The sequence below is a fragment of the Typha angustifolia genome, chromosome 10, assembly GCF_048772165.1.
Source record: "Typha angustifolia cultivar Huaian chromosome 10, ASM4877216v1, whole genome shotgun sequence".
Lineage (NCBI taxonomy): Eukaryota > Viridiplantae > Streptophyta > Magnoliopsida > Poales > Typhaceae > Typha > Typha angustifolia.
In genome coordinates, this window is record NC_133248.1 from 12,283,157 (window position 1) to 12,305,442 (window position 22,286).

The following is a 22,286-nucleotide window of genomic DNA, read 5'->3' on the forward strand; positions in this document are numbered from 1 at the left end:
GCTAGTAGACTAGTGGTATAAATTAGTCAACCCTTAGCAAGTCGGGCTAAAGTCATCCCTGATTGAGGTAGCGTGACATGGGCAACTCATAACATACAGAGATTATTTGTAATATTCTTAGATATATTACAATGCATATTCATACGGAGATAAGCTGATTTGACCAAACTATCACTGTTTTAATTTATTTTTCTAATTAAAATAAATTACTCTTCAAATTTATTACTAAATAGAGTTTAATTTAACATAGCTCTAATAAAATGCTGAACTAAGGGGCATTTTATCTCTATTTAAAAATATTAATTAGTTAAGTATTTTCGTCTTGTCTTAAAAGACTAAATTAATTAGTAATTTATGTATATAAATTCTTTTAACTTAATCTTTCAGGTCCGATGATAAAGCATTAAATTAATTAGTATCTTTAAAAGTATTTATTTAGGGCTAAATAAAATAAGTTTGAGAGATAATCGAAACGAGTAAAAAGAAAAATAAAAAAAAGTTTTAGTTCGGTCAAAAACTCAGATAAGCTCATTGTATAATTATAGCATGATGTACAGATGCGAAACCAAACCGAACATCGAATATCTATGTATATAGCGCCGGACAGAGAAGTCAAATAGTTTTACTTTGGACAAATTGTTCAAAAGCCCACAAGCCCGTACACTAAACTTTGCGAGGCGAAGACCATTTGAGTCGATCGCGTAGACTTCGAAGAATAGGTGGTCATCAATCCCAATTTGCCATTTCCCGGAAACTTAAAAGGAGAAAAAAAAGAAAAGAAAAGGAGAGCTGTTTTTCACATCTTAGCCCTCTACTTTTAACTCTCCTCCAAGCTAATTAGTGCAGGAAGTCGCCCGCGAACTATTTCCCGGAGAGTGAGGAGGAGGAATCGCTTCGATGAGACCCAGTCTTAAGGTCTCCCTCCCTGCCCACGAGGCCGCCATTGGAAAATTCCTGTAACCCAATTCTTCCTACTCTTCTATCTCTCTCTATTTGTTCCAGGGTTTTAGGATTTGTTTCAATTTTTTGGTTTTGTTTTTTGTTTTGTTTCTTGTTTTTGCCCCTTCTGGTGTCGAAGGACTCAGAGTGGTACGTTTAAAGATGGCGATTTGCTCGTCAACAAGGATGGGCTCCGGATCGTTTCTCAGAGCGAAGAAGATGAGGTAAGGTTTCAATCTTTTCCTCCTTTAAGTATTCTAGCCGTTTGGATGATCGATTTGGATTTCGTGTTCTATCTCTTACTCTAAAAGTTAGTCTTGGTACTTGATGCTGCGGCTTGTCCTGTTTCTGGATGTTTCTATAGGTATAATCTACCTGTAGGATGACGAGAAATAGTTCTTTTAGCATTGTATTATGGTCGGTAGATTACCAATGGGTTACATGGGTTGCCCAAAATCATTGAAGCAGCTAGATTTTTCTTGAATTAGAAAGAAGGGGTTGGAGAATGAAAGATGAAGCGAGGGGCCAGGGACTTTAGTTGTTATTTCACTGGGGCTGTGGGAAGTCAGGCAGAAGCGGGAGGAATAAGAGTTGTTAAAGTTCCACTGGGGTTGGATGACTCGAAAAGAATGTCAATTTCAACACTTGGGCCACTGTAGTTCGTTGCTGGATTGGTGGCAAAAGAAGTACTTATCTGAATATTTAGCTTCCTAAAACGAACTGGCTGATGTAATGGGAATTTGGGATACTGATGTTAAGCAAAAACACCATGCACATGAATTTCTGCGGGATGTGCTTCCAATAATTTATTCTTTCACATAGAACAGATTCTTACTGTAGTTGTTGATTTATTTTGACTTACTGGATGTATGTTGTTGAGAAATCTTTCTTGTTACCCGGCCTTTGTATCTTATTACGATACTACATATTTCTGCAAATCTCATACAATACCCCTGCCATTTTCCTTTTCTGTTTTCTTGTTTTTCGTATTAAAATTTCTTAAATGGTTTACAGCCTTCACTTATAAAGCCATCAGACAATCAGCTGTCTCTAGCTGATTTGGATGCAATTAAAGTGATTGGAAAGGGAAGTGGTGGAATTGTGCAATTAGTTCGCCATAAATGGACTGGCCAATTTTTTGCTCTCAAGGTATGCCTCAAGACAATTTGTTATTTATTCTGTCTTAAGCAAATTTTGATACCTCCCGACCTTTCCCTGTGTAAGTTGATTCTTGTGTGTAAGAGTTACTTCTGGCTATCCTCCTAGCATCCTTATCATGATAAACCTTCTTGAAGTATACTTTCTAAAAGTTCTTGTCTACAACGGCAAACTTCTAAGTCAATAAGTTTTGACTATGATATTATATATAGGCTCTAATACCCTCTTTATTGAACTATCCAATTGCTTTAGTCCACATTCTTTTCACCTTTCTTCTTTGACATTTTATAAGAAGTGATCATAGCATGCATCATTTTACAGAAGTTGTAAAGTTATACTAAATTTCACGAACTATGTGCAGCTAAAAGAAAGTTGCATCTCCTATTGCTCAATCTGTCATCCATTAAAATTATTCATGCATCTGCCAATGTTTAATTGATAAATTTCAACCTGACCATTAAGCTCAAATTATTCAAGTCATAGCTGGAAATTTATAGCACCAAGGGCTAAATTTATCTTAGATACTCCAATTCTTTTGAATTATGGCCTGTTCCTTGATTCTAGCTCATGATTATCTTTTCTCACATCTGATTCTAGGAAGAATGTCTTAGGTGCCTCTCCATTTTGTTCTACTTTTGCATGCATTGGTGTGTTCTTTTGCTTTGGGAAATAACAGCCTATAAATGCAAATGTATGTGCAGGTTATACAACTGAATATTGAGGAGAGCATACGCAGACAGATTGCACAGGAATTGAAGATAAGCCTGTCGACACAATGTTCATATATCGTTGTATGCTACCAGTCTTTCTATGATAATGGACTTATATCTATTGTCTTGGAGTACATGGATGGCGGGTCTCTTGCTGATTTCCTGAAGAATGTTAAAACAATTCCAGAGGAATATCTAGCTGCAATTTGTAAGCAGGCCAGTGCTTAAATGGCAGAAGAGATAATGCATTTTACTCTTTCAGTGTTGGTACATAATTCAAGAAGTACTTTTCGCTTAAGTTGAAAATATTCTTTCTTATGCAGGTACTTAAAGGTTTGATTTATTTGCACCACGAGAAGCACATTATTCATCGAGACCTAAAACCATCGAACATATTAATAAACCATAGAGGGGAGGTTAAGATATCTGATTTTGGTGTAAGTGCTATAATAGCAAGTTCGTCTGGTCAGCGAGATACCTTTACTGGCACTTTCAACTATATGTCGGTGAGTATACTCTTTTATCTGTTGTAGTGTTGCACAACAAAATTTCACCCTTAGTTTTCTTTCTTCTTTATAGTTTAATCTAGAAACCATATGTTTTTCAAGGATAATATCATAATTGTGTTAGAGCTGTTGGATTTGATAGCCAGAAAGAATCACCGGGGCAAAACATGGTTACATAAGTGACATTTGGAGCTTGGGTCTTGTCATGCTAGAGTGTGCAACTGGCCAGTTTCCATACCCTCCTCGTGAAAGCTTCTATGAGCTGCTGGAAGCTGTTGTTGAGCAACCATCACCAAGTGCACCTTCTGATCAATTTTCTGAGGAGTTCTGCTCATTCATCTCTGCATGGTAAACTTGTACCATTCAGTAGATTTGTAGTGTAATTGTTTATATCTGTATGTCTTGCCACTGAGATATAGTATGATACTTCTGTTTTCAGTGTTCAGAAAAAGGCAACAGATAGAAAATCTGCACAGGTCCTTTTGGTAAGTGGAAATCTCTATGTACTTCTTCATATCATCTTCCTCTGCAAAAGAAATGCATAACATCGTTGCTCCTTTCTTATACTGTTCAATTGTGATCCAGAAACATCCTTTCCTAAGCATGTACGATGACTTGAATATTGATCTCGCCTCTTATTTCACCACTGCTGGAGCTCCTCTAGCCACCTTCTGAACAAATTCAAGTCGTTGTAATTACGAGGTAACTGTCTCTCTTCTTGTCCGATGAACTTGATTTGATATTTACAGTTTTACACTACTATTTAAGGTATTCATTCATGGCTGTCAATGAGTTCAGCATCCAGGGTTAAAAAAATTTCTGCACTTGTGGATAAGTTCTAGTGCTTTTATGCCAATCAGATCCCGTGGATTTATGTCATTGTGATTTTCTCGATTGCATCATTTGCGGTAATGATTGAAGCAAACTTATCTCCTTTGCTTTCAACAGGGAACTGGTCTGCAATAAAACTGGAGATAGCAAAGCATCTCAAATCCAAAAGACTCATATAATTTTGTCCCCGTACAGTTGCAAAGGCGAATAATGGTTCTGTTAATTCTGCTGATTAGCGTCGAAGCTAAGTTTGATAAAGACGAAGAAGAGATCGGGCTCTTCTTTGCTTTTCGCTCGTAACGGCTTGCAAGAGGAAGTGACATTGATATAATCTGTCTATCCTATATCAACACAATTGTCTTAATTACATACACTGTAAAGTTTTAAGCTTGTCTAATGCGGCCTGTTGTTTTCTTATTACCTGTGATTGGATTTCTTTTTGCATCTTTGATTTAATAATTGTTATGGATGACTCTCGGTTGGAGATCAGATATCACTTCCAAACCATCTCAGATTCTACTGAATGATGTGGTCCTTCCATTACTAGAAGCATCGAATATGGCAAAAGAAAAGTTGAAGACTTTGTGACACTACAATGATAGTTCAAATCTTAAATAGGCTTCGTATCTTTTAAATTTTAATCTTTTATTCAACTTGCAAATCTTCCACTGGTCCAATTAGTGCTGTTGGGACCTCACAAAAGGAGTCCACCACCACCAATCCAATCCCTTAGTCAAAGATAAATACAATAATTTGTACTTACTTGGGCCACCCCACTACTAGCCGACGTGCTCAAGGGGTGAGCCACGTGTTCCTCCTCCATTTAACGTAAACTTTTTTTATTTTTATTTTTGGGTGTTAATTATTGACTCGTATTTAAAAGTGCTGCTACTCTCCAATTTAAAGATTTTTATTAAAGACAGTTATAAATAATTGAATATAACTTTTTAAATATATATAAAATAATATCGATTAAATTTTAAGATATAGGAATATGATAAAAATATATTTATTTATTTATTTAATATATGTATTAGATCTTTATTATTTTACATATAATTAGTGTTATTTGAGATATGTTCGAAAGTTTATCTAACTTAATTATATATGATAGAAAAAAAATATAGTGATCGAATTCTTTAGTTAAAAATATACGACGATCTCTATGAACTTGGGCAAAATCATCAAAGATAAAATAATTCTCTTGAGAATAAATAATTAACCTAATTCTCGCGAAAAGAAACAAAATGCCACAATTAGTAGTGTATTAATAAAAAATCGTCAAATACCAATCGTGTTTATAGAAATTTTTTTAATTAATAATTAAAAAAATATGACCCGTCAGATAAGACTCCATCCTGTTTCAATTTTTTTTATCAAAATTGACTATCCCTCAAATTTATCACTAAATAAAATTTAATTTATAGTATTTTTGATAAAAACACTAAATTAATTAATATATATTTTTAATAAGTTTTGTCTGGTCTTATAACGCCTTTTATTAGAGTTATAATAAATTAGACACGTAACAGCTATTTCCGTAAAAAGAAATATATATAAAATAGGTCTCCAACGATGACCCATAATCCTACAGGGGTGGCCTCCACGGGCAGGCCCGAGGCCCACCCGAGGGCACCCGGATAAAGATGACGCCACCGTGCTGATCTAAGCCGCAAATATCGACCGTACGATCCCCGGAACAGGGAACAGCAGGCCGCCACGAAGGTGCACTTGGGACAAATCCAATCCCCTCGAGATCCGTGCTATTCGCCATTCTCCGAAACTAGAAGGTCTTTATAGTCTTTTTGGTTTCAACACATCGTTTTCCAAAGAGAGGAGAAAGAAGAAAGAAACGGATGCGACTTGGAGGACGTCAAGACTCGACACCTGTCCTCCTCTTTTCTTCCTCCTCTCTCTCTTCCCTTTCCGATCTTTTTGCTCTCTTTGCTTCCCAGAAATTTCGGTTAAGTCCTCTCTTTTTATGGGTTTTATTCTTACTTTCTTCTCTGTACTCTCTTTCTCTGTTGCAAGAGATGAGCACAAAGATCTCTTTTTTCATTCTATCGTATGTGCTGGGAGATAGGAAATAGAGACTAGAGTGTGTAAAGATTTGTAACAGTTATTGTAGAGGTTGACAAGGGTTCCTTCAGATCCAGGGAACCCAGATGGGAAAAGGCCCCATTCTTATCAATTGATGGGTTTTTCCTGTGATCCTTGAAGCTTTATTTTTCTCAGGTTCTGCTCCCCTGAGTGTTCTCTCTCTCTCTCTCTCTCTCTCTCTCTCTCTCTTCCCCCTCACCCACCTCCTCTTTCCTGTGCTTCGGGATAAAGGTTTGGTCCTTTTCATCCTACCAGTTTCACTTTTTTTTTTTTTTTCTATGTAGCGATTTCTCGAATTACTTTTTGGGCCAAGTTGGTGTGGTCGTGCTTCGATTATAAGAGGCCAAATCTTAGATTGGGTAGAGGAATTATTGGTTCCACCTTGTGTTCACTGTTGCCCGCCACCTGTTTGGTAGAGAAAAAAATTTCGAGTGGAAGTGTTGTACTCAGATCTGAATGTTCTGGTGACAAAGAGAAGGAAAAGAGCCTCTTTTGAGCATGAAGAAGAGGGGATGTTATTGGTTTGTGGGAGAGTCTTTTCTGTGATGTTGGAGGAAAGAGCTCATTAGTCGCTTTGCCGTTTAGTGTAGGCATTCACTGTGCAATAAGACAGAGATTGCTGGCTGACGCCGCTGCGAACTTGCTCAAAGAGGGATGCATGGAGGAAGGGGGTGATGGTGATGATTTGGAGGTTAGAACAATACCTGGAAGTGACGACGAAGACTCGCTGTCTGTCGGACCTGAGCAATCTGTTGAGAGTTTTACCTCTATTGTTGCCGATAGCACCGGAGTCACGAGCAACATGGCAGAAGTCTTGGTTTTGGATGTGACGAACAAGACGGTAGAATCTGATTGTAGATTAGTATCACCTATAGATACGTCAATCCAGGACCGCCGGGCTGCTGGAAGTACTGGATTGGGGAATTTAGTGGCAGATTATGTACCCCTTTGGGGGTGCATTTCCATCTGTGGGAGAAGGCCAGAAATGGAAGATGCTGTGGTGATGAAACCTTGGTTCCATGATATCCCGATAGAGATGTTAACAGGTCGTTCGCAGGACGGCGTGAAACCAAGCTTGAGTCACTTGCCTGGGCATTTTTTTGGTGTGTATGATGGTCATGGTGGTTCAGAGGTACATGGATTTTTTTTTATTATTTTTTTTCCGGCAAGGTTTTTTGTTTATTAATTTGTATGTGCATTTAATGTTTGTGTGATTTTTTGTCTCCCAAGGTTGCTAATTACTGCCAGGGTCGCCTTCACATAGCGTTGATTGAAGAGATTAAAAATGTCAAAAGAGGCCTAGGAGGCACTAGTTCTGATAATTGGCAGAAGCAATGGGAGAGAGCTTTCACTGATTGCTTTCTAAAAGTTGATGATGAAGTTGGAGGAAAGGCAAGCAGAAGCTCATCAGCTTTCTCTGATGAGGGCACCATGCTTTCTTCTGCTTCGCCGTCAGATCCAGTTGCCCCTGAGACTGTAGGATCTACTGCAGTAGTTGCTGTTATTTGTTCTTCTCACATCATAGTAGCAAACTGTGGAGATTCAAGGGCAGTTCTTTATCGTGGAAAAGAAGCTGTGGCATTATCAGTAGATCACAAAGTAAGGCATGTGCTAATTGTTTACAGGGCTTAATGGTCTTATTCGAATTATGCATTTGAGGATAGAAATTCCCTTTCTTGTTTGCAGCCAGACAGAGATGATGAATATGCCAGGATTGAAGCAGCTGGAGGTAAGGTAATCCCATGGAATGGATATCGCGTCTATGGTGTTCTAGCAATGTCAAGATCAATTGGTACGTTTTTTTCTTCACGGAGGTTAAATTAAACAACTAATAGTTAAGTTCGCTTCTTAACTTTTTTTTAAAAAAATTTAGGAACATATATATTAATATTCAATTAATGACTTTTATTATTCTTTGCATGGTTTGTGCTCACTCTGTTAGGTGCTCTTCTGACAGACAAATAATGTAAAAGCTTAATAAATATATCATATATCTTCTGCAATGTTTGTGATTTTGCTTCTCATTTCATTCCTGATGTCTTGCTTTCTTAAGACTCTGACACTGTCTTGTTATTAGAATAACTTAGATTCTTTCTTGTATTAGGCAAATTAGTAGGTACAAAAGGGAAGCTAGGAACTCTTCCTGTAAGTCAACGACAGATTTTGGTTCTGAGAAAGAGGAAAGATGCTTTCCTCCTATATTCACTGTGGACTCAGACCCTGATGGAACTTCCTAGATTAGAAGGGTCAACTTTGCAGTTATCCTACCACAAGAAGGAAAAAATATAGAAACCCCAATGGTGCCACCAAGTTGGAACATTTAGTAATGTGCTTCTAGCTTTCCTTTCTTTGCAGCAGTGCTGATCTGTGATTATGGATGATCTCGTCTGAACTCAGCTGCATGATTATTAAGTCAAGTAAGAAGGTTTAGACTGGTGTGCATATGAGAACAAGAGGATCTCACCCATGCTCCCAATTTCACCAGGGACTATCAGCTTTCAGATGTACTGCTATGTTTTAAGCTTAAAAGGGATCCTTAAGCAGCAAGAGTTTCTCTTAAGGGGATAATTAGAAAGTGCGACAAGAATATATCGGTCTTCCATCAGTTAAAAGACTAATCTGGGAAAGAGTGCAATATCAGTCATTAGTTTTAGAAGCCATGTTCTTCATTGCTATGTGAGAGTCAGATTGAATTTAGATGTTCTGACTGACCAGATTGAACCTGAAATCAACTTGGAGTGCATAAGGCAGTTGTCTTGCAAATGCAATGCCCTTTCCTTCTTTTGTACATTGCTGTGTAACATTTATGGAGGTGAAATACAATCCTATTATGAACCTTATTGATGCATAATAAGCTAAAAGAAATACTTTACCATCTTGCCTGATAATGTCAACATGCTTGTACTTGGAATTGAGTTCATGTGCGTACTTTCTATTGGTTCTTGAGGTAAAGCAACTGTTTTGCAGTATTATGGGTCCACCCTCAAGCTTAAGAAACAGATCAAATGCTGATTTTGCTTTTGGATACATGGGATATTTATTGCAGGACACGATGTGCCTATTATGTAAACTAGCTGTCAATACTTAATAGATGGAGCTACTGCAAGTCTTCATAAGTTATTTTTGATTGAGCTATCAAATCCTTGGATGGATAAGATAGAATTTGCCGCGTTTTGTTAATTATATTTGTGGACCACATGCAGGAGATAGATACTTGAAACCATCCGTAATTGCTGATCCAGAAGTCACAGTTGTGTCGCGTACGAGAGAAGATGAATGCCTCATTTTAGCCAGCGATGGCTTATGGGATGTTATTTCAAATGAAGAGGCTTGTGAAGTAGCTCGTAAGCGGATCCTTGTCTGGCATAAGAAAAACGGTGTTACGACTTCATCCTCTTCGACGCATAGAGGCGAAGGAGCTGATCCTGCAGCTCAAGCTGCTGCAGACTACCTCTCAAGACTTGCTGTCCAAAAAGGGAGCAAGGACAACATCACCATTTTAGTTGTGGACCTTAAAGCACATAGGAAGTTTAAGAGCAGAGGATGACTGTTGTTATTTGCTGTTGTCCATCAACTATTAATTGAAGCAAGCAAAACGTAGAAGTATAGTTCAAGTGTAGTTTCTTCTTTTAACTCTCATTGATACATTGCTTAAGCCCGTCTATTTTCTTTGACCTGGGCGTTAAGAGGCTGTATAAGAAAGTATAGGCTATGAATGTACTCTATGATATGTCAGGCTAAATGATCTATCTTTACTGTTTCGTCGTTCGATAATCTTGTAACCCCGTTAATCTGGGTGTCCTGCTGACATTGTAAATCTTATATATATCTATATATATCTATATATATATATATATATATATATATATTTTTTTTTTTTTTTTTTCTCTTGGCCCCTGTGCTTGACTGATGCTTCAGAGGACCTATATATGGATCAACTTGATGGTATATATGTGTGTATATATATATATATATATATATATATATATATATATATATATATATATATATCTGTTTCTGATGAAAATCAAACTGCTGCTCCGGCTTTGAACTATTCACCAAATTAGAAGAATACTTTTCGATAGCAAAAATTAGTCCTGTACAAGAGAGATTTTACAGTGTTCATCAGGAAAAACAACTTTCTCCTTATCTTCATACTGCTGAACACCACCGAGAATAAATTGGCGATGCAATCAAATCAATGTTTATCAAACTTCTGTAATGGAGAGAGAATTATCGAGTAATTTCATACATGAGAACCTCTCAGCAGAACGCTTCTTCCTCCCTGCATATTTCACTTGCAAGAATCAAGCTGTTCCTCGAACTAGAGAAATACAATAGCTAGTACAAGAAGGACCACAACTGTACAGACCACAGCCTGCAAAAAGCACACAGATTGATCCATACAAGGTGAACTAGAACCTGAGCCTTGAAAGAAGAAACAAAAACAGTATGCGAGATCCGTGTAAGTTGCCACAAAATTAAATTCTATATAAAAGTTCATGTCAAGAATTCTTTCACGTTCATGGGAAAATGTTCAGATGCAAAAGGTAGAGAAGCAAAAAAGTGTAGCTACCCATCATCATCTGGGCCACTTCTTACAGTACTAAAAATCTCACTTTCAACATCATGATACCCGGAATGCTTTCAAGTAGTCCTCTGATAATTGGTACATGCTTTTGTTCATTGAAATATCAGTGTTTTTTACACTTCTATCACTCTGTATGCCCTTTATGATTCTATTCATTGAAATATTACTGTGGAACACCCTACCAGTAGAATTCCAATTTCCACAAATTAGTTATATGTTGGTAACATTATGATTCTATCACTCTCTATGCCCATTATGATTATATTCATAATATACTGTTGAGTGTTGAATACCGTACCAGTAGAACTCCAATTTCCACAAATTAGTTATATGTTGGAAACATGTTTTAGGAGGGACTGACCGCGATTGCAGCAGCAGCAAGGCCAGCTCGTTCTCGTGGATCCCTATTATAGTACTTGCAAAAGTACAAAGTTGCAGCGTAATACCAAATTATCGGGCACAGAAACCCTAAAAGAAAACTGCAAACGGACCATTGTTAGTAGTAACAGATTATAGGAGGTCTATAGAGCAAAGTAAGTGGGGAAGTGTACTCACGAACACCACCCTATTCCACAACCGAAGCATGGAAGAGGCTTATCAAACATTGTTAACCGCGGGTCTTCATCATCATGTATAAGAGAGTATTTGCCACCACATTCTTTGCATTCACAAAATTGCCCTACTGTCACCATAATGCAGTTAAGCAATAACTCTTTTATATGTAGTCACAAAAGAAACTCTCCTGATTGGATTAGAAATTACTATGGCCATTCTAGAATAGAAATTACTCATGGCTTATATGCCTACTGTTCCCTGCATGTGTTTACAGACTTGAAACCATATAATGAAACTCGAAATGCACTCAACCCAAAACCAGGCAGCTTTTTCTACTTACCCTTGATTCATAAATGACACTTGTTTGATGTTTGAGGTATGCATGTAAAACAACCTTACCATGACAATTAAGATAGATACGATTTTAACCAAAGAAACTTCTGTAATTCTGATAAATGGCTCCATGCAGAAGGGCCTGATCTGTATATAATCTGAATATAAAACTACTAAGAAGGAATTTTAGGCAATGAGTCCTTTAACTCTCATCTGGCTAGATGTAAATTGTTTCCCAATTCTTATGAGATATTTCAAGCCATAGGAGCATATAATCACGTATTTCATTTGCACTAAGAAATAGGAACCTTATCGTCCCACAAACTATAAGACTGAGCAATTTTAAATGACACCAGTGTTTCATTTTCTTCAGATCTAGATAATGCAAACTCCAACAAGTTGTATTCGTCACTTCACTGAAGGATGTGTTTCGCCAGAAAGCAAGAATTGTATCAAATTCGGACCTATTTTTTCTAATCATATTTTACCCTGAGGTAAAATATTCGATTAGTAGGTGTAGTTAAAGAATGCATCTGCATTCGATTATTCTGCTTCAGTGACATTTGTAAACACGTTCAAGAAGAATTTTAGTACGTCTAGTTTAAAGAGCTTGAACACAATGGGAACAGATACCTTGAGGCATTTAGGCAGGAAATTTTATACCAAGATTATGGCCAAGTTCCTCGATTCTTCCCCAAATTACCTGCATGCAAACACGAATTCAATAAAGAGGCAACTCTATTCATAAACACTAATTGCTTTGTGCAAGCAATTGAACACTGGAATCACCTAAAAGCGACTCAAATTGTTCTTCACGCTCTCACACCGACAAGCTATTTATAACTCCTCAGATCTATTCCAAAAATAATTATGAAGAAGCGCATCTTTCCAAGAAAAGAAGAAGAAATTAATCCATCACCAAGAACCCCACCTGTATAGGCTCATACAAAACCAGAAAAACTGAAGAAACTCATCACGATTAACTCTCAGGCTCAGAAATTTGTAACCAAAAGCTTCAAAGAGGAGAGGTAATCTAATGCCGACAGCGATCCGAGCACCACAAAAGACTTGCTTGCCTTAGAGGTGAAGCGGAGGGCGGTGGGGGGAGAGCGCAGTGGGCTTTTTGCGACATTTTGTCCCTTTCTTGGTGGGTTATGTATAATTTTCTTCGGGGGTAAGTTTATGGTTCGAACGCGGTGAGCATAACCGCTGAATAAAATAAGCGGATAACGGGGCTTATTCGGACGGTTGGGGTACAGATTAGACGAGGCGCAACTCGTTGATTTTAAACACTACTTAAATTATTTCATATATAACATGTAAGCAAACAGCTGGGCATTTGCCAAACTTTTATTACTCTAGATTTTATTTCTTAATCCCAAAATAAATGGGTAGATCAGTAACTTATAAAGATGTAATAGGATTGTAATTATAATTTATTTTCTCTTTAAATACGCGAGAACCGTAAACATTTGTTAAAAATACATCTTTATGCTTCATGTAAATTGGCATGAGTTGGAGCTTAATAATTAGCATCTTTATTATTGTGCTTCAACTTATATGGATGGAGTTGTGGCAACCATCGACTTCAATTGTCAAAGAGATTAAAGGAGCTCAATAATTGTCTGATAATAGAGAAGTCGTTGGATAAATTTAATCGTCGTAATGCCATTGGAAGGACCCACGTCTGCATGAATAATGCCATTGAAATTAGAAATAGGACATCAAATTGTTAAAATATCTTAGCGTGGAAGCACTAGTATCTGTTTCTTAATATTACTCAATGTTTAATTATCCTGACATCCTGAGAATAATCAAATAATGGGTTAAGGATATGGTAAAAAATAAGGTTAACAAACATTAATAATATAGTTTTTTCTAAAAATATTTTTCTATAGAGATGCATAAGGTAAAGGGTTGAACTTATGCCCAAATTCTGGTCCTTAAGATAAGCAGTAGCACAACTATTTATCTCTAGAAGTAGAAGATCATCTACTCCATATCAAAAACTACACATAATCCTACAAAAGAAGAACACAAGCTCCAAGAAATAATCTAACTCGGATACAAAACCCACCACCATCAAACCTTAGTCTTCCCTTTGAGACCCTTCTCCCTTGACACAATCTTGAACTTACCAGTCAATTGTTGCTGCACAAGAAGAACGAAGAACGAAAAATAGCACATCAACTCATTATGTCAGAGAACTAACAACAAACAGATGGTAGGCATAATTCAATCCGTTTACCTTTTCCCATAGCTTGGTGTGATCCCCGCAGAACCCAGCAACAATGGCGCCTCCTTTCCCTTCCTTGTACTCGACACATAGCCCTTGCTCGACGCCGCAAGAAACATGGAAGCCCAACTCGCACTTGGGCTCCGAGCACTCAATTACGCAACCCTTCTTTGATTCGCAGATGTAGCAGTCCTTCTCCCATCTCTTGGTAGGAATCTGGGAGCAATCGATGCCATCTCTCCCTTCCGGATCGCGGAAGAACACCTCCGGGACGAGGAGCGAGCACATGACGTGCGCCCATTTGCCATCGACGGTGGGCTTCACGGCTCCTCCTTCCAACGGGCACAGGCAGCAGTTGGCGTTCCCTTTGGTCCTCTTCTTGTTGCGTCTCCTCTCGCATCGCAGACAGAACCAATCTCCTTCGGGGATGGATTTTGCCAAAGGGTTGCCGTAGCAGGAGGCGTGGACCATGAGGTCGCAGCCGTCACAGAACACGATGGGGTCCGAAGGATCGCCGTCGGTGCTCCGGCATACCGCGCAGGTGACCCCGTCGTCGTCTTCTTCTTCTTCTTCTTCTTGATCTACTTCTAGTATAACTTTCTTGGATTCTTCTTCTTCATCCTTTTCTTCATGTTGTTCCTGGGTTTTAATGGGGGAGATGGGGAGAGGAGCCCAAACTCTCTTTTTGGCGGGAAGGCAGAGAGAGGTGGGGCTTTGGTGGTGGTGGTGGAGAAGGTCGGATCGCTTCTTGGCTGGGAGGCATTTGGGGATGTGGGAGTCTAAAGGCTGTGGGCTATTTTGGAGATGGCGAAGTTTGAATCTCTTGGAAGGTGGCAATTCGCGGTAGCTACTCTCCATTACTGCAGAGAGAAGGAGATAGAGAGATCGAGAGATAGTCTTGGGGATTTCGTGTGCGCATATGGAAGCGAGAAGGCCAAAGAAAAGAGGGAAGAGTAGCGGGAAGAAAGAAGAAAGAGAAAGGAAGCAAAGATTTGAATTTTGAGGAAGATGGATTTGGAGTTTGGGGGGTTAATAATTCGCCGGTTTTAGCGGTCCGGGAAAGCTGAGGTTTTGAGTTTCCCACTTCGCAATTGGAATTTGCCGGGAAATTCCCGCGTGACTGTTTCGGATTTGGGGATGGTTCATCAATTACGGGCCAATATTATTTCGGCCCATTAATCATATGGGCTCCCAAAATTAAAGGAAAAGAAAAGAAAAGGTGAACAAATTTAAATTAGCCCAGTATCTAGACTAGTCGTGCATCTAGATAGTCGTGTACCTTCTAGAACTTCTCCGAACCTTCCATCTCATTCTCGACGATTATAGAACAAACGCTCTCCTGCGCTCTCATGGGCCTCTATTTAAACCACTCCAACGCTGCCTCCTCCTTCCACGAGAAAAGCCTAAGAAATTCTTCGAAAGACCTACCATTCAAGCTAAATCGAGATCCTCTGGGAAGGAAGCGAGCGATGGACTACAGAATGACGGGCTTAGATTTCCCCTTCCTGTCAACTCTCCAACACCTGATGGACGTTCCGGATGAGATGGAGAAGGCCTTCAACGCTCCGACCCGGACCTACGTCCGCGACGCCAGGGCGATGGCGTCGACTCCTGCCGACGTGAAGGAGTTGCCGTCCTCCTACGTTTTCGTCGTCGACATGCCCGGGCTCAAGTCCGGGGAGATCAAGGTCCAGGTCGAGGACGATCGCGTGCTCGTGGTGAGCGGCGAGAGGAAGAGAGAGGCGGAGGAGAAGGAAGGGAGCAAGTACCTGCGGATGGAGCGAAGGATGGGGAAGTTCATGCGGAGGTTCTCGCTACCGGAGAACGCCAACCTTGAAGCCATCTCCGCGGTTTGCCAGGATGGGGTGCTGACGGTGACCGTGGAGAAGCTGCCTCCGCCGGAGCCAAAGAAGCCCAAGACCATCGAGGTTAAGATCGCCTAAGATGATGCTGCTGCTCTTCACAAGTAATTCGTCTTGTCTAGCTGCTAGTAGTACGTAGTGGCCATGTTTGTGGAATTGTCTGAGTGTATTTCACTGTTTGTGGCTACGTTTGTTTGTTGCTTGCTTGCTAAGACTGTTTGGCTCTGTTAATGAGAACTACATCCCGCCTGCGTTAATAAATACATACGATGCTGCTATTTCTTCTATCCTTCAAGGAGTATCAGTTACATCTACACACAAAATGTGAATGCTTCTCCTACTCGTCTCGTCGGGTTTACATAGGCAGAGCAACTAAATGTGTACACGGTGTGGTGTATAATCACCCCTCTCAAAGTGACGTCGTCGTTTTTTCTTCGAATGGTGGAAGCCGGTCTACTAGATTTAATATCATTAATGTTTCAGTAGATATAGGGAAGAAGAACAAGAAGAATTATAAAAAAATGTATTAAATTATATTTAATAGAAGTTGTTCTCAATAGAGGTCGAGAAATTATCATTCACGAAACATTAGTACTATTTGTGCTCGGTACTTCTTCGCATCGTACATACATTTGAAATAAATATCCGTGACATTCTTAAGCTAGTTAAAGGTAAAACCTTTTTCCGTCCCCCAAAACGCTTGTCCGCCAACAAAGAATCGCGATTGTCCTGCTCCGAAAGTACCCTTTTCCTGACAAACAACGCGATGAAGAAACCCTCCATGCCATCCGCAGGATCGGTTCTAAGCAAATGCTCACCTGAGATGGAAGTAAACCAAGCGTTTTGAGGATGCAATAATTAGCATATGATATGTCAAATTAAGACTCACATCCTTCAAAGACGGGCAGGCCGCGACGATGCCACTGTGGGAATGGAGTAGCCAACTCGAAATCGAGGGAGGTAGCCAAAGGGAGGACCGACTTTATAACATCTTCGTTTTCCATTTGGTTGACCGAGCAAGTGCTGTAGACGACTCTCTCGACCGAAGGGACTGCGAGAAAGGCATCATAAAGTCAAAAAACTGATATAAATGTACTTCCAATTATGGATCCAGAAATTACTTGACGACGGAAACTAACAGGATAAGGCGTGCTCAAGAGCTTTTCTCTGGAAAGCAGCGAGTTTCATTATCCTCCTCAGATAAGTAGCGTCACCGTTGTTACCTATGCAGAAAGTCAGCAGTTCGTTAGACGACGATAAGTGCTATCTATACAAAGATACAGCTTAATCTGATTAACATAAAACACCAGTTTTGAAAATTAAACTGGTCCTTCAAATTTCAAATCTAAATTTTTGGAAAAGAAAATTTCCAATACCTGTAGAGTGTGATGGAAGCAGGTGATCTAGTCTATCAGCAGAGATTCCAGAACCAGAGCATGAAGGATCCAAAAGAATAGCACGAACCTGCATAAATCGTTGGAGAGCCCCAAAAGAGAAGGCTGCGCTGTTATTTATAGTCTTTATTCAAGGCAATATATCACTTTTAGAAGAGAAAAATAAAGAATCCAGAAAAGTAAAAAGAATTAGGTACCCAAGATATCACTTTGAGAAATTTCAGCATACCTTTGCAAATGCCGGATCTCTTGTATTTATATCCAAAAAGTCACCATGAACAACGTCCACATCTTTGAACAAGTTAAGTGACAATACTACAAAATAAATTCAATATATGTTTACTCCAACTGAAGAATAATTTAAAAGATAGCTAACCTCTCTATAAGGAGTGAAATAGCAAAAATAGCAGATGGACACCTTTTTAGGTGATCTAAACAATCAAATACTTTCATCGAGCAGTCACAACATTGAACATAAAAAAAACTTGCTCCGGAGATTGGTAACAAGAGAGACATCAGGGATGAAGCCACATAAATGGGAAGACGGACAAGACAAACAATAACAAAGCCTTTGGTCCCAACTATTTGCGGTACATAAAGGGAAGACGTATCAGTTATTTTTTCTCAATTTTGGGAGAAAGGAGAACTCCTCCGACATATCAAAAGGAACAATATAAAAGCAACCAAGTTTTCAATAAACAAAAGAACTGAAAAGTTATTCCAAGAAATAAAAGGATATTAGGTGCTCCAGACCGCTTGATAGTATCTTTCAAAATTCTGATCCTCTCCTCATGTAGTTCACAAGCTATAACATTTCCCTTTCCCTTCATAAGAGCAGCAAGATGGATGGTTTTGTTTCCTGGAGCCGCACAAGCATCAAGAACCTTCATGATTTGGTATATTGAGAAATAGTTAACAATTGTTTGATAATTGTCATGGTCATCACACACAAGTATGGCAATCATTTAACACAAATAGTCATTCTAATGGATAGGATAATAGTTAGTTGTCATGCAGACACAGAACCCTTTTTTAACTGCTAAAAGAGTAAATTTAATATATCAAGTGAAACATAGAAGTATCTCAATGTAATGTCATATTATATATTTTTCCAATATCCAGAAACAGATTGGAAAGTACATATTAACCATCATAAGGTAGGTGCATTGAGCCTAAAGCAGGCTTTAAAACATATGAAACTTATTTTGTTAAATATCATATATCATGTGAAGCCATCATAAGAGAAACCATACCTTCCATCCTGGCTCAGGGCACAAGGCAACAGCTACCATAGAACTTGCTCTACCCTATAGAAAAACAAAAATGGTTTTAACAAATTAAAATTTTGACGAATAGTCGATCTGGACCATATTCATTGGAAATGCAAAAAGAAATAAAGGGCAATACTTGACACATGGATGAAGGACGCAAAATAAACGAATGATATCCATATAGCTTACTTGCAGAAAGACACTTCCGTTCACAACCAAGGGATGGTCATGCAAATCAACGCCAGCTGGGAGCACTAGCATATCAGGGATCATGTCATCTTTTTTGACCTATCCAGACCATAAAAGTTCAAAACAATCATTTTGAAAACAGAGAAGTGTTAGAACTTGTACACATGTTTCATCATGCTAAGTTACATATATCAGATGTCCAGAATACCAAATGAGAATATGGTTTTAAGCAAGAGAGAAAGTGTTGAGAAAGAATGTAGTAATTGCATAAACAACAAATACATCTTATATTCAGTACATACACCTAATATTACGAACTCCCAGTGCCTCCAGATGTAAGATAAAAGATTAGAAATCTCTGGTTATCTGTCAAATCATATTCTAGTGCAAAATTTTTGGTGATTTATGAACTTTCACTAAGAATTTCTGTTGTCAAATATTGCATGGCATAAATCATATTTCCATATCAATAATGGTATTTCAATTTCTTGTATAGTTAAAAATCAACTAATCTAGTTTAAAGTAGCAATTATGGTTATCATAATTCTATTGGAATGTGAAGCCAGAAGGTTAAGGCACGCCCTTTGTAGTATAGGGAAAAAAGACAAGCGACAGGAAATTAAGAAGGATGGAGAAACTACCATATTCTGCTTCCCCAATTCTCTAATGACAGATTCAGCACCAATTTTCAGTGAGTTTACACGCACATATCTAGGCCTGGAGATAACTGTAAGACAATAATCAAATATGAAAATAACATAATTATAATCTGGAAGTAGCACTCGAGGTATACATATACATATGAATCCCTTGTAAGCCTAAAAGTGGCGGATAACCAACAAGGCATGTAGCCATACTAGCAAGAACAGTGAACAAAGCATATTACTGCATCAGTAATAGTATTTAAGAACAGTGAACAAAGCATATTTGCAAGTAAATTGGAAAGAGAAAAAGTATTTAAGAACTTTTCATTGTCTGATAGGGCAAGAAGAGCGTAACACTCCATATCAGTAATGAAATAGGATGAGATAAGCCAATCCTACATTGTTGGAGAAAGCCTCAAAGGATGAGTTCCACATAAAAGTGCATCAAAGAGGAAACATACCAGCAGCCTGATTATCAAGTAAGTCTTCAATATTACTGACTTTACGTGTAGCACAAAGTTCTGCTAAAGTAGACTGAAGAGCATCTTTGTGAAGCATAAGTAACTTCTCGACAGCACCAGTAGTTGCAATATCCTAAACAGACCATCTTAAGTCAACAAAAAAAAATTTGGACCAAACCGATACAAATGACTTATTTATAATCTCCTACAAGATATGGACTAGTATCGAATGAGGGAATAAAATGCAACATAGTAGTTGATAAAAAAAAATGTAATTTCTCAGTATCAAATGCAATTCAAGTATTTTTTCATTTTTTTCTTTGACATCAAATATCATAAATGAATCTGAAAGAACAAAAGTAATAGAAGTGAAAAAAAAATTACATTACTAACTGCAACTTCTACTTCTTGCTATACTGTATTAACAGTTAACGCTAATTCATTAACCAACCTCAAAAAAGTTAGAGAATTAATGACGAATGGAACTTTGAAGTATGCAAGGAAAAATAAGGTACAAACCTGCCCAAAGAGAATATCATATGCAGTTACATATATTAGTTCCTCCTGTTTCTGTAAAAAAAAAAAATTTAAAGAAGCGTTACAGAATTCTACCAACAAGTAAGGCACGACTAAAACAAGAGACTCTGCAACAATGGAATGCAAAAATATAAAGAAACTTAAATATGAGATACTACTACAACACACATCGCAAGAAAAAAGAACACAATTATTCACCTTCCACTTGCTGGTGACTATGTCACTTGTTTTTATAACATCTTTGAGAAGAGGAAGATCTGAACAATAAGGCAAAAGACAAGAATCAGAAACTTCACCCAAGCTACATAAATGTATGGATTTGATGATATGCCAGCACTTGAAGAACAAATATGTTGCAACTTGGTATCAGGGCTCTTGAAATGGGATATCTACATACATTTGGACAAAATTGGAAGGGAAAAGAACGGAGATGAATTCCTAGAAACCCCCGAGAAGAAAAAAGTTCTTAGAACATATTAAACACCATTAGCGCATAGAAATCTTGCTACGGAACTAAGAAGCCCACCAAACCAAGATCACTCGCCCTCCATAGATTCAGACACAAGGAAAACGATGCAAAAGAGCCACCCTGGAGACTATAACAAGACCTAGAGTAAACTCTAAACGGCACCGGAGATAAAGACTGGCGAGAGAGAGAGAGAGAGAGAGAGAGATCGATGAGAGAGGCGTACACTTGAGGGTTTGGCAGACGAGGGCAAAGGTGGCCTTCTTGTTGCGGACGGAGGGGGAGTAGACGAGGGATTTGATCGACGCGGTGGCGCGTCGACGTGCATCGCCTTGCAGCACGCGGCGGAGCACCGTTGCCGCCTCCCTCCTCGCGAAGTACGCCGAACGCTCCGCCGCGTCCTTGCTTCTCATACGATGCTTCGGAAGCCTTGCTTGCTTGCGAGGAGGACGGGGCGGCGCCATGGATCACGTCCGAGTGTAGTAGCTACGGTTGAAGGTTTCTAAGGGTTGTCCTTACAGGTGATCTTAGAGCAGCGGGCCGGGCTTTACTTACGACCGGGCCTGAACCTCTGTTCACCATCGCGCCCATCAATCACTCGGGTTGGGCCAATTTCGAAGGCACGTTTGGACTTACGGCCAGGCTTTCATTAAGGCTTAAGATTTGAGAGAAGACACTAGTCAGACTACACACGGATAAGATGAGTATATTTAATTAAGACGTCTACGGATATGGATAAACTTTCAATTATCCAAAGGAAAAAAGAAAAGTCTTTACTTACCATTGGCGCCACTCGTATCACAGAGAGCCGTTGGCCGGCAACGGATAGTTTACAACAATCATCAAATACTGCGCTCCTCGTTGTTATCGCCACGGACTTCCGATCTTCCATTTCCATCCCACTTCGTTCAATTGTCTTCAAAATGTCCAACGGCGGATCGGATCTCGATTCGGCGGCCTTCGCGCTAAGTTCCTCTGCGGCTCTGCTCCTCCTCTTTTGGTGTCTGCGGCTGTTCGAGAAAGCAGCGCCGGATTCGAACCAGAGAGAGCAGCTCAAGGGCGCCGTGTGGTGCCTCGCCGCGTTCCTAACGGCTATGTTCTCGTACAAAGTGGCCGTCGTCGTTCCTCAGGCTTTTGCTGCGGTGGTCTGGGCCATGGCCGTCGCCACCACTTGGGGAAGCTTCTATGCCCTCTTCGTCTACCGTCCTCATCCAGGACTGAGGTAAAAGTGGACAATTGAGCGATGCCGTAATTTCTAATTGTAATCCTATGCCAAATATAGCCGGATTCTCTCTGGTTTTTTTTTTTTCTTTTTCTACAAAAAAATATCTGATACTTGTTTTCTAAATCTGTTCATTATTTATTTTCTATAAGTTAGAGAACAAAACAATTCTTCACCTTGACAAATTTGTGCTTTTCTTGTTGACAGCTCTGCTTCGGTGGTTTTGTACCCCTATGTTTCCTCTTCTTTTAGGAGGTTTTTCCATTCTATTTCTCTCTTCT

The 22,286-nt window shown here is 39.0% G+C and overlaps 6 protein-coding genes across 9 annotated transcripts; 3 read left to right on the forward strand and 3 right to left on the reverse strand.

Annotated features, from left to right (window-relative positions):
- Nucleotides 1–693: 693 nt before the first annotated feature.
- LOC140768515 (mitogen-activated protein kinase kinase SIPKK) lies at nt 694–4,561 on the forward strand. The gene is made up of 9 exons (XM_073108817.1): nt 694–956; nt 1,079–1,163; nt 1,954–2,088; nt 2,799–3,023; nt 3,131–3,313; nt 3,456–3,661; nt 3,753–3,798; nt 3,899–4,015; nt 4,262–4,561. The coding sequence occupies exons 1-8, from the start codon at nt 898–900 to the stop codon at nt 3,986–3,988; spliced, it is 1,029 nt and encodes a 342-aa protein (XP_072964918.1). The 5' UTR covers nt 694–897; the 3' UTR covers nt 3,989–4,015; nt 4,262–4,561.
- A 1,480-nt stretch (nt 4,562–6,041) lies between these two features.
- On the forward strand, nt 6,042–9,995 carry LOC140768260 (probable protein phosphatase 2C 6). Its single transcript, XM_073108475.1, has 5 exons — nt 6,042–6,379; nt 6,529–7,376; nt 7,475–7,843; nt 7,931–8,036; nt 9,448–9,995. The coding sequence occupies exons 2-5, from the start codon at nt 6,903–6,905 to the stop codon at nt 9,789–9,791; spliced, it is 1,293 nt and encodes a 430-aa protein (XP_072964576.1). The 5' UTR covers nt 6,042–6,379; nt 6,529–6,902; the 3' UTR covers nt 9,792–9,995.
- A 301-nt stretch (nt 9,996–10,296) lies between these two features.
- LOC140769188 (uncharacterized) lies at nt 10,297–12,853 on the reverse strand. 4 transcript variants are annotated; one of them, XM_073109807.1, is made up of 6 exons: nt 12,655–12,853; nt 12,513–12,576; nt 12,357–12,426; nt 11,391–11,514; nt 11,197–11,314; nt 10,297–10,622 (listed from the first exon to the last, which is right to left on the reverse strand). In XM_073109807.1, the coding sequence occupies exons 3-6, from the start codon at nt 12,364–12,366 to the stop codon at nt 10,569–10,571; spliced, it is 306 nt and encodes a 101-aa protein (XP_072965908.1). In that variant the 5' UTR covers nt 12,367–12,426; nt 12,513–12,576; nt 12,655–12,853; the 3' UTR covers nt 10,297–10,568. The 4 variants fall into 4 exon arrangements, with proteins under 4 accessions (XP_072965908.1, XP_072965906.1, XP_072965909.1 ...); XM_073109805.1 differs by having other exon boundaries at nt 11,391–11,517; XM_073109808.1 differs by lacking the exon at nt 12,513–12,576.
- A 758-nt stretch (nt 12,854–13,611) lies between these two features.
- On the reverse strand, nt 13,612–15,134 carry LOC140768303 (uncharacterized). Its single transcript, XM_073108552.1, has 2 exons — nt 13,972–15,134; nt 13,612–13,874 (listed from the first exon to the last, which is right to left on the reverse strand). Exons 1-2 carry the CDS (start codon nt 14,815–14,817, stop codon nt 13,806–13,808), a joined length of 915 nt encoding a protein of 304 aa, XP_072964653.1. The 5' UTR covers nt 14,818–15,134; the 3' UTR covers nt 13,612–13,805.
- A 131-nt stretch (nt 15,135–15,265) lies between these two features.
- LOC140768304 (17.1 kDa class II heat shock protein-like) lies at nt 15,266–16,099 on the forward strand. Its single transcript, XM_073108553.1, has one exon. It carries the CDS (start codon nt 15,309–15,311, stop codon nt 15,900–15,902), a length of 594 nt encoding a protein of 197 aa, XP_072964654.1. The 5' UTR covers nt 15,266–15,308; the 3' UTR covers nt 15,903–16,099.
- Nucleotides 16,100–16,368: 269 nt separating this feature from the next.
- Nucleotides 16,369–21,710, reverse strand: LOC140768299 (25S rRNA (cytosine-C(5))-methyltransferase NSUN5-like). The gene is made up of 14 exons (XM_073108546.1): nt 21,565–21,710; nt 21,010–21,438; nt 20,516–20,574; nt 20,300–20,350; nt 19,781–19,913; nt 19,317–19,402; nt 18,676–18,774; nt 18,469–18,522; nt 17,953–18,099; nt 17,445–17,504; nt 17,198–17,285; nt 16,961–17,044; nt 16,711–16,872; nt 16,369–16,639 (listed from the first exon to the last, which is right to left on the reverse strand). Exons 2-14 carry the CDS (start codon nt 21,245–21,247, stop codon nt 16,416–16,418), a joined length of 1,485 nt encoding a protein of 494 aa, XP_072964647.1. The 5' UTR covers nt 21,248–21,438; nt 21,565–21,710; the 3' UTR covers nt 16,369–16,415.
- Between the last annotated feature and the right edge of the window lie 576 nt (nt 21,711–22,286).

Excerpts from the sequence above, each read along its gene's own strand:
- LOC140768515 (XM_073108817.1), top strand. The coding sequence starts at position 898 with ATGAGACCCAGTCTTAAGGTCTCCCTCCCTGCCCACGAGGCCGCCATT. Across the intron at positions 1,164-1,953 it reads CTCAGAGCGAAGAAGATGAG|CCTTCACTTATAAAGCCATC; the intron begins GTAAGGTTTCAA and ends AATGGTTTACAG. Across the intron at positions 3,662-3,752 it reads TGCTCATTCATCTCTGCATG|TGTTCAGAAAAAGGCAACAG; the intron begins GTAAACTTGTAC and ends TTCTGTTTTCAG.
- LOC140768260 (XM_073108475.1), top strand. The coding sequence starts at position 6,903 with ATGGAGGAAGGGGGTGATGGTGATGATTTGGAGGTTAGAACAATACCT. Across the intron at positions 7,377-7,474 it reads ATGGTCATGGTGGTTCAGAG|GTTGCTAATTACTGCCAGGG; the intron begins GTACATGGATTT and ends TTGTCTCCCAAG. Across the intron at positions 8,037-9,447 it reads AGCAATGTCAAGATCAATTG|GAGATAGATACTTGAAACCA; the intron begins GTACGTTTTTTT and ends GACCACATGCAG.
- LOC140769188 (XM_073109806.1), bottom strand. Across the intron at positions 11,315-11,390 it reads TGTGGAATAGGGTGGTGTTC|TTTTCTTTTAGGGTTTCTGT; the intron begins GTGAGTACACTT and ends GTCCGTTTGCAG. Across the intron at positions 10,623-11,196 it reads TTGCTGCTGCTGCAATCGCG|GCTGTGGTCTGTACAGTTGT; the intron begins GTCAGTCCCTCC and ends TGCTTTTTGCAG.
- LOC140768303 (XM_073108552.1), bottom strand. The coding sequence starts at position 14,817 with ATGGAGAGTAGCTACCGCGAATTGCCACCTTCCAAGAGATTCAAACTT. Across the intron at positions 13,875-13,971 it reads ACACCAAGCTATGGGAAAAG|CAACAATTGACTGGTAAGTT; the intron begins GTAAACGGATTG and ends CTTCTTGTGCAG.
- LOC140768304 (XM_073108553.1), top strand. The coding sequence starts at position 15,309 with ATGGGCCTCTATTTAAACCACTCCAACGCTGCCTCCTCCTTCCACGAG.
- LOC140768299 (XM_073108546.1), bottom strand. The coding sequence starts at position 21,247 with ATGGCGCCGCCCCGTCCTCCTCGCAAGCAAGCAAGGCTTCCGAAGCAT. Across the intron at positions 19,914-20,299 it reads ATGATATTCTCTTTGGGCAG|GATATTGCAACTACTGGTGC; the intron begins GTTTGTACCTTA and ends TGGTCTGTTTAG. Across the intron at positions 19,403-19,780 it reads ACTTGATAATCAGGCTGCTG|TTATCTCCAGGCCTAGATAT; the intron begins GTATGTTTCCTC and ends ATTGTCTTACAG.